Source organism: Plecotus auritus (genome assembly GCF_963455305.1).
Source record: "Plecotus auritus genome assembly, chromosome: 3".
Taxonomy (NCBI): Eukaryota; Metazoa; Chordata; class Mammalia; order Chiroptera; family Vespertilionidae; genus Plecotus; species Plecotus auritus.
The window spans coordinates 95,373,839-95,388,871 of record NC_137772.1 but is presented as its reverse complement, the minus strand read 5'-3'; the positions used below and the strand labels follow the sequence as shown (position 1 = coordinate 95,388,871).

Sequence of the window (15,033 nt, the reverse complement as noted above, 5' to 3'; positions counted from 1 at the left end):
CCGCCTGCCCTTGCCAGCCCAGGCCTCCACTCAATGCTACAAAGTTTCAATTACAGAAGATAAATAAAGCCCAACAGAAATGGCGGCAGCCACGGAGCTGGAGAGAGCAGGAGGCTAGGGATGCCCGCGGCGATGGAGGAAGCCAAGCTTCTGCAGCCCTAGCCTGCTTTGGCCTCCGCTTAAGACTACAAAGTTTCAATTATAGAAGATACATAAATCCCAACAGAAATGGCTGCCGCAACGGAGCGAGCAGAAGGCTTGGCTACACTCCAGGCTACAAAGTTTCAATTGTAGAAGATAAATAAACCCCAGATACCAGGGCCTCTGCTTGGGTTGCCGGGGGGCAGGCCTGAAACCCCACCACAGGCCCCTCACCCAGGCCACCCCACTCCCCAAGGGAACCCCCACCCTGATCCGGGACACCCTTCAGGGCAAACCAGCTGGCCCCTACCCGTGCACCAGGCCTCTACCCTATCTAATAAAAGAGTAATATGCAGATTGATCATCACTCCAAGACACAAGATGGCTTCCCCCATGTGGTCAAAGATCCTGCCCCCATGTGGACACAAGATGGCCACCACAAGATGGCCAGCAGGAGAGGGCAGTTGGGAGGAACCAGGCCTGCAAGGGAGGGCAGTTGTGGGCAATCAGGCCAGCAGGAGAGGGCAGTTGGGAGGGATCAGGCCTGCAAGGGAGGGCAGTTAGGGTTGACCAGGCTGGCAGAGGAGGGAAGTTGGGGGTGACCGGGCCTGCAGGGAAGGGCAGTTGCAGAGGACCCAGGCCTGCAAGGGCGAGCAGTTGGGGGGAACCAGGCCTGCAGGGGAGGGCAGTTAAGGGTGACCAGGCCTGCAGGGGAGGGCAGTTAGGGGCAAACAGGCTGGCAGGGGAGCAGTTAGGCATCAATCAGGCTGGCAGGGGAGTGGTTAGGGGGTGATCAGACTGGCAGGCAGAAGCGGTTAGGGGCAATCAGGAAGGCAGGCAGGGGAGCAGTTGGGAACCAGCAGTCCTGGAATGTGAGAGGGATGGATCGAGCCTAAACGGGCAGTCGGACATCCTGGATTGGGCCTAAACGGGCAGTCGGACATCTCTTGAGGGGTCCCAGATTGGAGAGGGTGCAGGCTGAGCTGAGGGACACACCCCCCATGCATGAATTTCATGCACCGGGCCTCTAGTAAATAATAAAAGGCAAATTATTTATCTTAAACTGTTACACAGCCTCTTAATGAATCCTCCATCAGACCAGGAAGAAAAACCCATTCTCAAACTATCCAAATCTAATGGTTCAAGCAGATGAACTGAGCTGACACATTGGTCCCTGACTCCAGGGCAGCATGTGTCTTACCACACACAGGGACCAAGAGACGGACTGAGCCTGCCAACCCTGAAGGCCAGCTCTAAGTGAGAAAGGCAAAGGCCCTTTAATGCATGAAATTTTTTTCTAAACAAAAAGAAATCAAGGACTTTGAATCTATCTCTATCACATGCTGGGCCTGTGCCCTTGGTTAAATTACATAAACCCTTCTGCACCGCTATTTCCATATCGGTTAAATGGGAGCAACAGTGACCCTACCTCACAGGGTTTTTTGTAAGGATTAAAAAGGTAATACATGCAAAGTTCTTAAAACAGTACAGTACTTAGCACAGAATAAATGCTCAACAAGTCTTAGCCTTTACTTTTTCCCTAGTCAATGCAGCAAAAACAAACATGTGTTCAAATGTCTGTTGTCTATGGACGTTTAGACAACAAAGAAATTTTACAAGAAGCCTGACATTTCTGAACCTTTACTTTTGTTAAATGCTTTAGAACTTTTGCTACGACCTAAAACTTCCCTTGAAAAAAATATTTCTCACCTCAACTTATGCATAATAGAGAGGACAAATTATATTCAATTTCATTTTGAGAAGAAAAGAAAACTGGAGGAAGCCAGAAATTTTTTCTTCTCTTGTTGCTTCTACCTTATATTTTTTCCAACAACAATAACAACAGCAAAGTACTACCCACTGGTTTCCCCTTTCTTTTACTTTATATTCAGTACTAGAGCCCAGTGCACAAAATTCATGCACGAAGGCGGGTTCCTCAGCCCAGCCTGACCCTCTCTAATCTGGGTCATCCCTCTCACAATCCGGGACAACTGGCTCCTAACCACTCGCCTGCCTGCCTGCCGGATTGCCCCTAACCCCTCTGCTTGTCTGCCTGATTGCCCCTAACCCCTCTGTCTGCCTGCCTCATCGCCCTTACCTTGCCTCCCTGCCGACCTGATCACCCCTACATTGCCCCCCTGCTGGCCTGATCACCCCTAACTTGCCCCCCTGCCAGCCTGATTGCCCTACCTTGCCCCCTGCCTGCCTGATTGCCCCTAACCTCTCTGCCTGCCTGCCTGATCGCCCCTAACTGCCTCTGCCTGCCTGCCTGATCACCCCTAACTGCCCTTCCCTGCCGGCCTGATCTCGCCCCTAACTACCCTCCCCTGCAGGCCTGATCTCGCCCCCAAGTGCCCTCCCCTGCCAGCCTGATCGCCCCTAACTGCCTCTGCCTCGGCCCCCACCACCATAGCTTTGTCCGGAAGGAAGTCGACATCTGGAAGATGGCCGGTTGACCCGGTCTAATGAGCATATTACCCTTTTATTAGTATAGATAGGATATATAGGATAGGATTGCTTAAATGGGAGGAAAAGCCTTTTTCAGCAGGAGGAGATGCTCTTGGCAGACAAAAACATAATCTCTATATCTGGACTGATAGCCAGCCATATGCACTATACTGCCAAACCAGTCATTAAAAAAATTGAATCACTTTCTTATACCTTACACCAAACAGCTGTTGCCCTTAAAACCCCTCCTCAGCCCCCACCTTAGGTTCTGCCTTTGCAGTTCACCGATTTGGTTCTGATTGGTCGGTTTCTATGGTAGTCAGCATCCTCACTATTCACCCAGATTTGGTTCTGACTGGTTGGTTTCTATGCCAGTCAGCATCTCCGGGCCTATCTTCGGGCCTGATCATAGTGGCGGGGCTGATCAGCAGCCACCCCAGGCTTCTGGCCAGCAGGCTGAACTGCTGACCTCTGGGAGAGAGAGAGAGGCTTGGCTGCTGGCAAGGCCGAGAGAGATAAACGTCTGATCACCTGATTCTCTCTCCGGCCTCGCCAGCAGGCGCTGCCGCTGCTGATCAGCCCCGCCTCTCTCTCTCTCTCTCTGAGAGGTGAGTTCAGCCCGCTCGCCTGCTGCGCGTGCAGCCTGGCATTCGGTCCAGGCTGCTGGCGAGCGGGCTTAACTGCTGACCTCTGGGAGAGAGAGATAGGCTTGGCTGCTGGCGAGGCCCGGAGAGAGAAGCAGGGTCATCAGAGAAGCAGCCGCTACCACTGCTGATCAGCCCCACCTCTCTCTCTCTCTCTGAGAGGTCAGCAGTTCAGCCCGCTCGCCTGCTGTGCGCGCAGCCTGGCATTCGGTCAAGCCTCGGGTCGTTGTGGATGTTACGACCCTGGCTCTTAATATATATAGATTATAGTCACTAGGAAAATCCTCTAATTTACTAAGTATCAGGCATCTACTCAAACATTATAAAATTAACAATAACTTTTTAATGTAAATATTATAAAATATGTTTACATTAATGGAAAAACAATTCCATATAGAGATAAATAACATGGTCAATTTTACTACATATCTATTATATAGCTTAATATTTTTGCCTAAAGATTAGAAGATAAAATAGAAAATACACTGAATATAAAGTTAAAATAAAATTACTTCTGATAAAATATGTGTCTCTATAATATACAATGGTTTTGCTACCAAAAAATCAACCCTTGACAGGAAAAAAAAAAAAAGGTACTATTTTCTGGTCAGAACAAAATAAAGAATGTACAGCTAAAAATGAAACCCACTCATAATCTTGGCATTTCAGATAAAAGCCTTTTTTTAACCCCTATATATTTTACTGTAGAGGAGGCTAACTACTCTAAGAAAAGCTGGCTTATGTAAGCCAAAGAAAATTAACCTGTTTTCAGAGATAAATCAAATATGTTACTATGTTTTGCCATCATTTCTGATAAACAGGTCTATGGATTAAAATTATAAGGATAAATAAATAATGTTTAGGTCCAGGGAATCATCTGGAGAAGACTAGTAATGTCAATAGCTTAGTTTGGTCACCAGGTAATGCCATTTTACATTAAAAAGCTATTCAGTTAGAACCAAATACAAAGGCAAATAAGTACATACATTTTTTAGCCACAATGTTAAAAAAAAATTCAAATTACTATTATTGCAGGGAAGGGAAAGGGAGCTTACCTGAACATGGGTTAACCAATTTTACAAACATAAGCCCACTTTTCATCTTCTTAGAAGCATCTTTTAAATATTCTGAAAAGAAATGGTGAATTTGTAAAATTAAGATATTTGCTTTTTGTTCTTCTAATTTACTTCACTCTGATTTTGTTTCTTCTATTTATATGATTTTTCTTTCTATTATTTATAACTCAACTCTATTGCATAGGAGCTGTGTGATATTGAGCAAATTAACAATTGCTCTGAAAAGTGCAGTGGGGTTTTAGGTCATTTTAATTTATTTCTTTGAGAAGTGATGAAGAACAGGACTCTAAGTCAGATGGCCTGAGTTATAACCTTGACTCAACCACTTGATAGCTTTGTTGCCTTGGGCAAGGTTCTTCATGACCTGTCTCAATTGTCCCATTAATAAAATGATAACATATACACTTGCCTTTGAATGAATTAAATTAATCTGCTGAAAGCTCTTAACATAATCAAATAGAAACACATAATAGTTATAATTATTATTTTAATTACCATTATGAAATAAAACATTTTAAAAATAAATATATCCTGAATATTTATATTTTTTGCCCCTAATTGTGATTACCTAACCTTGTCCTCTGCCCATTTTTCTATTGGGGTATTCATCTTTCTTCTACTACTTCATGAGGAGTCTTTATACAGTAAGAACAGGAATTCTGTTTATGTAATACTTAGGCCTCCTTGATCTCAAGATTATATTTTCTTTCTTTAACCTATCTGGAACATATCTGGGTATAAGATACTAGTAGCCCTGCGCACGAATCCGTGCTCCACTAGCTCTCTGAGGGGCCTGGCCACTCCACGCCTGCCCATCTGCGGCCAGGCGCAAAACGCTTGCCTCGTCGCCAGGGCGACAACACAGGCGTCCCGCCCCCCCCCCCCCCCCCCCTGCCGGCCGCTCCGTGCCCACTGCCCAGAGGCCCTCCACAGCCAGGGTGGAATGCTTGCCTCATCACTGCGGTGATGAAGCAAGCATTCCGCTCACGCTGCCCACTTTCAGTGGCCACCTCCCCCCCAGATTGGGGGACTCCGGTGTGGCTGAGAGGACTGGGCGCCGCCATCTTTGTGACAGAATGATGGTTAATTTGCATACTACCCTTTTATTAGATAGGATGGGAAGGAGATCCAACTCTAATTTTTTTTCAGTTATCCATTTATACCAATACCATCTACTGAATGACCCATCATGAAAATAATTCCTTTATGCTAAATGTTTAAAATACATTTATAAGTCTGTCAGTGTACATTCTATTTTGATCCATTAATTTGTTTCTATTAACATTAGTACTTCAACATTTTAATTATCATAGGTTTAAAATACATTTTAATATCTTGTGAGGCAAGTCCCTTCATTATGTTTCCTCTACAATGTTGCACTGTAAAAGTTTTAATCATATAGTTTAAAACATAAAGACCATGACAATCTATATAATAAAGAGCTAATATGCTAATTAGACTGAACAGCAGAACAACTGCCTGGATGACCTTCTGGATGAAGCTGGACCTGTGAGGGCTGGCGGAGGCTGCGAGGGCCAGCCGAGGCTGCGAGGGCCGGCCGAGGCTGCGAGGGCCGGCTGAGGTAGCCGGGGCTGCGAGGGCCAAGCCCCTTGCACGAATTTCGTGCACTGGGCCTCTAGTTTTATTTATAACAGCCTCTATACATTTTGAAGGGCATATTCATAGAATTCATTTAAAGAATATCTCTCCAAAAGAAACCAAGGGCCTCTGACGAGTAAGGGAACAGAACTACCTACCAAAGAGCAAATCAGAAAGCTTTGGGTAAGGAAGGGAACTTATAGTCACTTTTATTCTATGGCCCACTCCCTTCACCCTGTTTAGATCTTCATAAACTTAAAAAAGCAAGCATGTTTAGAAATTGGCTTACCCAATAGTTAAAACAACTTTTTTTTCTGAAAATAATAGTGACATTAAATATATTTTTTTAAAAACACCCAAATTTAGAGATTCCTACTTACAATCAAGTGAAATAATAGGAACCCTCCCACCTGATGCAATAACAACAAAATAAAGACAAAATATACAAAATAATGGACATTGAGCCAATCAGGATGGTGGTCTCTGAAAGATGGGACACAAATAAGGTGAGCCCTGTGATTGCCCAAGCTTACTGCCTTGAGAGAGTTTCCAGGCCATGGAGCAGAACAGGAGAACCCAGGTGAAGCCTAGTGGACTCCGCGTTGAACAAAGGAAGCTGAGAGTTCTGGAGATACCACGGTTAGAGTTCACAGGTCATATACAGGAAAGGAGAGAGCTACAAAGAAAGAAAACCCCAGAGGTCTGCAAAGGGTACTGATCAGTGCATGCATATAACCACTTGAGGGCTGGGAGAAAAAACAGCTGAACTGATTTGATGGAGTAGTACCTCACATTCACTCAGGGCTTTGAATTGGGCCTGTTCCCAGACAGACTGGAAAACCTCATAATTCAGAGAGCATTGGGTAAAGTCTTCAAAAGGGTCTTGCCTCAGTAATATGGAACAAATAACTATAGACTAAAAGCTGCTCTGGTTCCACTGAACTGATTATAAAAGTAAGACCTAAAAGAATCAAACTGTTTCAAAGTACCTTCACTGTGTCCCAGAATGAAGCTCAAGATTATTTATTGGAATACAAAAATATTCATCAGCCAAAAAAGTAAAATTCACAATGTCTGGCATCTAATCAAATATTACTAGGCATTCAAAGCAGCAAAATATGGCCTATAATGGAAAAAAATACAGAAATCAATGACTGAGAAATGGATATTGGTATTAGACACAGATGTTAGAATGAAAAGATAACATTAAATACAAAATGTTAAGTAGAGACATAGTCAGAAGAACCAAGTTGAGACAGGATTTATGGAGGTAGATTAATGAACTTGAAGACATCGCAATAGAAACTACCTAAAATGAAAACATTTTTAAAGTAAAAAAAAAGAGTATCAGTGAACTGTGGGACACTTCAAGCATTCTAACAATGTATATGTAAGTGGAGTTTCTAAAAGACAGGAATGAGACAGAAAAAATATTTGAAGAAAGTATGGTTGAATATTTTCAAATTTGATGAAAGCTATAAGTAAGCCCACACATCCAAGAAGTTCAATAAACCAAAGATACATCAGAATCAATAGTCCAAAATTAGTAATAAAGAGGAAATCTTAAAAGCAGAGAGAAAAAAACAAGTTTATGAACTGAGGCATAAGGCTAAAAATGACAGTAAATTTCTTGTTGGAAACAATGCAAGCCAGAAGACAATAGAAAAATATCTTCAAAGTACTAAAAGAAAATATGATGAACCCAGAGAAAATATCCTTGAACAATGAAGGTGAGAAATAGACTTTTTCAGACATATAATAACTGAAAGAAATAATCACCAACAGACCCACACTACAAGGAATGTTAAGGGAAGTTCTTTAGTAAAAAAAATACGGCACCAGATGAAAATATGAATCTAAACAAAGGAACAAGGAACATTGGTAATGGTGACTGCAGGGGTAAATAAATAAGAGTTTTATTATTATTTAAATCTCCAACAAAATTACTAATAATTTAGTGCAGTATGTATAATATGTATAAATAAAATGTATGACAACAATAGCATAAAGGTCAGGAAGGGAGAAATGAAAGCATGCCACTGTAAGTTTCTTATGCAATATGTGAAGTGGTGTAATATCACTTGAAGGTAGATGTGATTTAAATATGTGTACAATAAACCCTGTAGCAGCAACTAAAATTCTAAAACAAAAAATGCTGACACTAATAAGGCAACAAAAGAGATGAAAGAATCATAAAAAATATGCAATCCAAAAAAAGGCAGAAAGAGGGTTACAGAACTACAAAGAACCAATGAGACAAATAGAAAACAACCAGCAAAATGACAGACTCAAACCTAACCATGTCAATAAGCCTATTCAATGTAAATGGTCTGTACACACAATTAAAAGGCAGTAATTGTCAGGTTGGATAGAAAAGTAAGCTAAAACTACAGAGTGGGGCAAAAGTAGGTTTATAGTTGTTAATATGGAAAAATAATAATCAATACTAATAAAAGGGTAATATGCTAATTAGACCAGCAGACCTTCCGGGGAGGGCAGTTGGGGGCCATAAAGCCGGCAGGGGAGGGCAGTTGGGGGCCATGAGGCCAGTGGGGGGGGCAGTTGGGGCCATGAGGCCAGTGGGGGGGGGCAGTTGGGGGCCATGAGGCCGGCAGGGGAGAGCAGTTGGGGGCGATCAGGCCGGCAGGGGGGGCAGTTGGGGGCGAGCAGGCCAGCAAGGGGGGGCAGTTGGGGGTGAGAAAGCCGGTGAGGGGGAAGTTGGGGGCAAGAGGGCCAGCAAGGGGGGCAGTTGGGGGCGAGCAGGCTGGCAAGGAGAGGGCAGTTGGGGGCGAGAAGGCTGGTGGGGGGGGCAGTTGGGGGCAAGAAGGCTGGTGGGGGGGCAGTTGGGAGCAAGCAGGCTGGTGGGGGGGGGCAGTTGGGGGCGAGCAGGCCGGTGGGGGGTGGCAGTTGGGGGCAAGCAGGTCAGTAGGGGGGGCAGTTGGGGGCAAGCAGGCTAGCAGGGGGGTTAGTTGGGGGCGATCGGGCCAGTGGGGGGAGCAGTTAGGGGTGATCAGGCTGGAAGGGGGGGCAGTTGGGGGTGATCAGGCCGGCAGGCAGAGTGGTTAGGGGCGATCAGGCAGAAAGGCAGGTGAGTGGTTAGGAGCCAGCAGTCCCAGATTGGAGAGGGTGCAGGCTGGGCTGAGGGACACCCCCCGCCCATGCACAAACTTCGTGCACCAGGCCACTAGTAATTAAAATAATCCTATATAATAAAAAGCTAATATGCAAATCAACCAAATGGTGGAACAACCAGTAGCTATGACGCGCACTGACCACCAGGGGGCAGACGCTCAATGCAAAAGCTGCCCCCTGGTGGTCAGTGCGCTCCTACAGGGGGAGCACCGCTCAGCCAGAAGCTGGGCTCACGGCTGTCAAACGCAGTAGCGGTGGCAAGAGCCTCTCCCACAGGCTTAAGCCATTAGTCGGATATCCCGGATATCCCCTGAGGGCTCCCGGGCTTCCAGAGGGTGTCTGACTGCCAGCTTAGGTCCGATCCCCCGGGGACATCCCCCAAGGGCTCCTGGACTGCGAGAGGTTGCAGGCCTGGCGGAGGGACCCACCCATGCACGAATTCGTGTACCAGGCCTCTAGTATCAGAATAAACTTCTGTGAACTCAAAACTGTAAACCTACTTTTGTCCCACCCTGTATATTCTGCCTATAAGAAACACACTTCAATGGTAAGATATGTACACATATAATACCTTAATAAAAAAATTAAAAAAAGAAAGAAACACACTTTATATATAAAGACATAGTAGATTAAAATAAAAATGAAGGAAATATAGTATGCTTATCATGCTAACAGTAATTAAAATAAAGATGGAATGGCTCTGTTAATAACAGATTATTTCCAGGGATAAAGAAGGTCATTTCATAATGATAGAAGGCTAAAGAAATAATCACAAATTTATGCTCATGACTACAGAGCTTCACCATGTACAAAGTAAAAACTGATAGAAGCCTCTGCCCCACCTCTAACCCCTGGCAACCACTAATCTATTCTTCATTTCTATAATTGTCATCTTGAGAATGTTATATAAATGAACCATACAGATTCAGTTTTAAGAATCTTTTAGGACTTTCGTTTCTGCAACCTATAAAAATGTAAAGGATAAAGTTTAACTCTTTTAGAAACTTTCCCCCAAAACTAAAACAGGTTCTGGTTCTCTCTTCTTTTCCTCCTTGCTGTTTCTCACATTTCCAGAATCACGTCTTCATCATTCAAGGCATAGAAAAGGGAACTTCTCTCTTCCTCAGCAGTACACTATTTTATTTTGGTACTACTGTAAATCTTTTAACTTTAAATTGGTAAATTATTGATTTTTGTTTCCCTTTTTTATTTTGGTACAAAATTTTAATTTTAGTGATTCTTGCCACTTCTCCTTCAGCATTCTTATTCCTCCAGAGCTTAAAATAATTAAAATTTATAAATGCCAAAAGTCTAAAACAATATTTTTAATAAACTACACAAGGAAAGCAGTGTTTCCATTTTTCCCAGGAAGAGCAATAAATCCAGAGGATAAGCGATAGCCTAAAATGTCAAATTCTAATAACTTTAGAATTACTAAATACAAATAAATATTGACATTAATGTGTTCTGCTGTAAATGCCAGTGTTCTTTGAAATACGCCTAGAGATATGTTAGTGTAGTAACACTGAAATGTCTATGTAGTAGGGGAAAAAGTCATCTTTCTCATACTGTGCCGACAAAAGAACATACTGTTGGACTGAATCTTTCAACACAGAATTTCTAGTGAGATACTATACTCAGGTTGTTTTCACCTCTCTTTAACTATAGAATGCATTTCAAAATTACTCTCATGACCACTTCATTAATTAATTACTGATTAGCAAATATAGAATTAGCCCTTACCCATGGGGAGCTTTTGGATGGATGTTCCATGGTAGAGACAGATACTGAATTAAATAATCACACAAATGTAGACTGCAAATGTAACAACTGCTATGAAGGTCTCATATTCTCATACATGGAATATGAGACCTTATGACAGAGGATATAATATAGATGAGGAAGTATGGGAAGCCTCCCTATGCCTAGCATTGGTTAAGTTCTTTGCTTTGATGTTAAGGAGTCAAAGGAATTATACATTCGTTTCATTCCTGAGCCAAACCCAGTCCACAGAAGGGTTTTGTTTGATGTGCACATTTTTAAAAATTTGAATTAGGTGCCAATATTTGAAAATCAGCTGATTTTTACAGAAAGTACAGACTTCAAGTATATTTCCCTAAATATGAAAAACAATTAGGCAAAGATTTTGCTTTGCACAATCAAAAAACGTGGCAACATATTCACTTTGTCCAATAATAACTACCACTCTCTAGTTGCACTTAGTCCTATAGCATCTTGTATGCTCAGCTTATGGTTTGATGATTATCAAATGCCATGTGTGTCCTTACCAAACTCCCTTCTCACTTGCTAGCTTCTAGGTACCCCCTTGATCATGGTGTGTAATCCTTTTTCCATACTCCTGGATTTGGTTTACTAGTTGTGGAGAATATTTGTATCTATGTTCATAAAGGCTATTGGTCTGTAGTATTCTTTTTTTTATCATGTCTTTAGGGATGAGGGTAATACTGGACTCAGAATGAGTTGAGTTTTCTCTTTTCCATTTTTATCTCTCTTTATTGATATACTCTATTGTGTGAGACCTCATTGTCATACTTCCCTTTCATTCTTTACACAGGTTTTTTTTGAGTATACCTATAATATCTGATTAAAATCTTTGTTGAATAAGTTCAACATCTGGGCCTCTTCAGGAACAGTTTTACTGACTCTTTTTTCCCCCCTGTGTATGAGCCATACTTTCCTGTTTCTTCACATATCTCATACTTTTCTTCTGAATGCTGGACATTTTAGATAGCATAATAATTCTGGATATCGGACTCCCCTCCCCCAACTCACCAAAATTTGTTGTTGCTGCTTATTGTCATCATTGCAGTGGCTGCTGTTTGTTTAGTGACTTTCCTGGATTAAACCTATAGTCTGTATTCCTTGTAGTATGCAACCACTGATGTCCGTTATCTTAGTGGTTAGCTAGAACTGACAGAGATCTGACATTTCCTTAAGTGTTTTGAAGCATTAAGTCTCTCAACATTTGCTGAGGGGTTCTGCCCCTGTGTTGGGTCATACCTTCAATACTGAAGCACTTTAAATTTCTGCCTTAGCTTTAAAAATAACAATAATACTTTATTGTTGAGAGTATTACAGATATCTCCCCTTTTCCTCCTATTGCCCCCTCCACCCAGTTCCTGCCCTGCCCCAGGTCTTCACCACCCTATTGATTGTGTCCATAGGTAATGCATATATGCATATAAATCCTTTGGCTAATCTCCCTCCTCCCCCTTAGCTTTTAATTACTGCTTGCCTAGGGCCTCAAAGTCAGTCAGAAATGAGGATTAGGGCCCTCTCCAGTCTTTCCCGGGCATGCACATAGCCCTGCATAATTCCTTAGGAATATGTCAGAGCTTTTCAAAGCCCCTTATGAGTATTTTATTGCCTTATCTTCCTTTTAAGTATTGTCCCCTCAGCAGCTGATATGTTAAACAATTGCCACTGATTGTTTTTGACAAAGGCCCTGGGGACAGGGCTTTTTCTGCAGAGCAAGTTCTGAGCTCCAAGGAGGGCCAAGTGATAGCAATACCCTGTGAATGGGGCTTTTCCCGTGAGCTGTGAGACAGGTCAAATAGGGACATGTTCTGAGAATGGGACTTTTTTTGAAGAGTTCCAAGCAAGGCCTGCCCCATCCAGTGGTTGCAAGGCAGCTGGTTTTTACAAGTAGTACCATGTTTTCAAAACTGCTGGTTTTCAAGGCTACTGCAGCCCTGAGCAAGTTCAAGTTATATGCCACAAACCCTGCTTAATGAGATTCAGCAGTTTTTCTTGAATAAATATTCCTAAGATTATTGGAAGCCTTTGGCTAATATCAAGTCTGAAAAAGTTGATTTTGGCCATCTTTGTCAATGTTTTCATTATTTTTATGAATTTAACCCTACCAGATTTTGAATGCTTAGTATAAAAAAGAACTCAGATTGCTATAAAACTTCTGATAAATTTCTTGGACTATACCTGGCCTTAGACACACAAAATTACCTGTGACTATAAATTAAAGGCTCTATGAAAGAGCTTTTAATTTTCATTTAAATTTGGGAAATCCAGGGTCATCCCACCAGACTTGGAAGCTCCATCTTTTTTCTTTTACCTGCGTTAATTAGGAAAGAAAAAAATCTGCTTTTAGAATAATGAGAAAGAATCAGAAAAAGAAGAGAATGGGAGTGTAGAGGGAAGGGGTCTCCTCTATGAATTTACTTTGAGCTGATGCCTATTTCTTTGATAATATCGGCATAGGAAGTACACAGATGCATAATCCAATCCCAGCTTTTCTCCTTACTCAGCAGATATCCAACCTTTCTGTGCCTCATTCGTTTCATTTATAAAATGGATATAACAATGATTGTTTTATAGGCTTTTGTTAGGCCCACTTCCGGGAATATTAATTTGTCTTAACTATACGCCTTCTCTTCCTAAGATGTTAGCACTGCCATATGGTCTGAGTCATTTTCCTGACTTTGAAGTTCTCAACTTTCTCAAACATGACAAGAGGCAAACCAAGAAAGCTATAGAGAAAGGCATAAACTAGAATAATTCCCAAGTAATAGGTTCTTTTAATATCTTTTTATTCTGAAGCTTTGAAGAAAATATAAAAACTGGCCTTAACCAAGACCATAGAAGATAAAATCTCCATTCTTCCAGGGCTGTCTCTATCAATAGATCAACAGCCTTGTTTCTAGGAATGCCCTATACCAGTGGTCGGCAAACTCATTAGTCAACAGAGCCAAATGTCAACAGTACAACGATTGAAATTTCTTTTGAGAGCCAAATTTTTTAAACTTAAACTTCTTCTAACGCCACTTCTTCAAAATAGACTCGCCCAGGCCGTGGTAGTTTGTGGAAGAGCCACACTCAAGGGGTCAAAGAGCCGCATGTGGCTCGCAAGCCGCAGTTTGCCGACCACTGCCCTATACCAGGGTGGGGAACGTCTGAGGGCCATATAAGGCCCACAAAATCATTTGGTCTGCCCCTGCCAAAGCATTAAGGGTAAGTTAATTAGATGTTTGACAATATACAGCAGGCTAATTTTTAAGTTGATCATTTTGTATGGCCCATGAATGATGTTATAAATATCCAAATGGTCCTTGGCAGAAAAAGGTTTCCCACACCTGCCCTAGAGAGTCAGAGAACAAACTGATGAAAAACTTCAGGTTTGCAGCCAACTCAGAGCCACAAAGACCAGCAATATATAGACTAGAGCCCCGCTGCAGGAAGATTCCTGCAAGAATAGGGCTTCCTGCGGCCTTCTCCGCTGCCCCGCCTGCTTCCCTCCCTTCTCCGCAGCCCCGCCTGCTTCCCCGCCGCTGCTTCTCCTCAGCTTCACTCCCTTCTGCAGCACTTAGCTTCCTTCTAAGCTGTCTTCAGTCTTCACTCTGTGCCTGGATATGCAAATTAACCACCATCTTGGTTGGGGTAATTTGCATACTTGCTCCTGATTGGCTGATGGGTGTAGCAGAGGTAAGGTTAGTTTGCATGTTTCTCTTTTATTAGATAGGATGGCACGAAAGCCTTGAAATATCTGGGAAGCAGGAATATTCTGAACAGGTAGAAAGGACAGACCTGACTGGAATGTCAACAACAACCGAGGCTGGCTCCGGGAAAGGTGTGCCCAGTCCCTGGTCATTAAACAGAGGGAACCCCAGCCCTTTCTGATCTTCCCACCTCTCCAACAGTGGCAACTACCACCTTCCATTCTGCAGAGTGGCCTTTGGCACATAGGAGTTCAGGAGGACACAGAAGAGCCAACAGTCTATGCCACTAATTCCTATTGATGTTGGACAGATTATTTGACTTCTGTGAGTCTTGTAGAATGGTGATAATAAAGTTTGCCTTGACTACTTCCCAAGGTCAAATACAATAACTTACACCCAAGTGCACTGTAAAAGTATAAGAGCTAGAGGATGGGCTTCCTAAAACTTACATAAACCCTGGTTAAATGAAAGAGAGTATAAATTACAACCAAAATAAAATTCTCCCTACAAATAAATCTCTTC

General features: G+C 42.6%; 1 protein-coding gene across 10 annotated transcripts in view; it reads right to left on the bottom strand.

Annotated features, from left to right (window-relative positions):
- The window catches only part of RNASEH2B (ribonuclease H2 subunit B), a 133,795-nt gene that overhangs the window by 106,440 nt on the left and 12,322 nt on the right, over positions 1-15,033 (bottom strand). For 4 of the 10 annotated variants that reach the window (XM_080662358.1, XM_080662352.1, XM_080662351.1 and 1 more), the window contains exon 2: positions 4,289-4,360. The exons of 3 other annotated variants lie outside the window; for them this stretch is intronic. In XM_080662358.1, the coding sequence (XP_080518484.1) occupies positions 4,289-4,360 (72 nt within the window). Of the gene's footprint in view, positions 1-4,288; positions 4,361-6,441; positions 6,585-15,033 lie in introns of all 10 variants that reach the window. 3 more of the 10 variants (XM_080662355.1, XM_080662354.1, XM_080662359.1) reach the window with 1 other exon arrangement.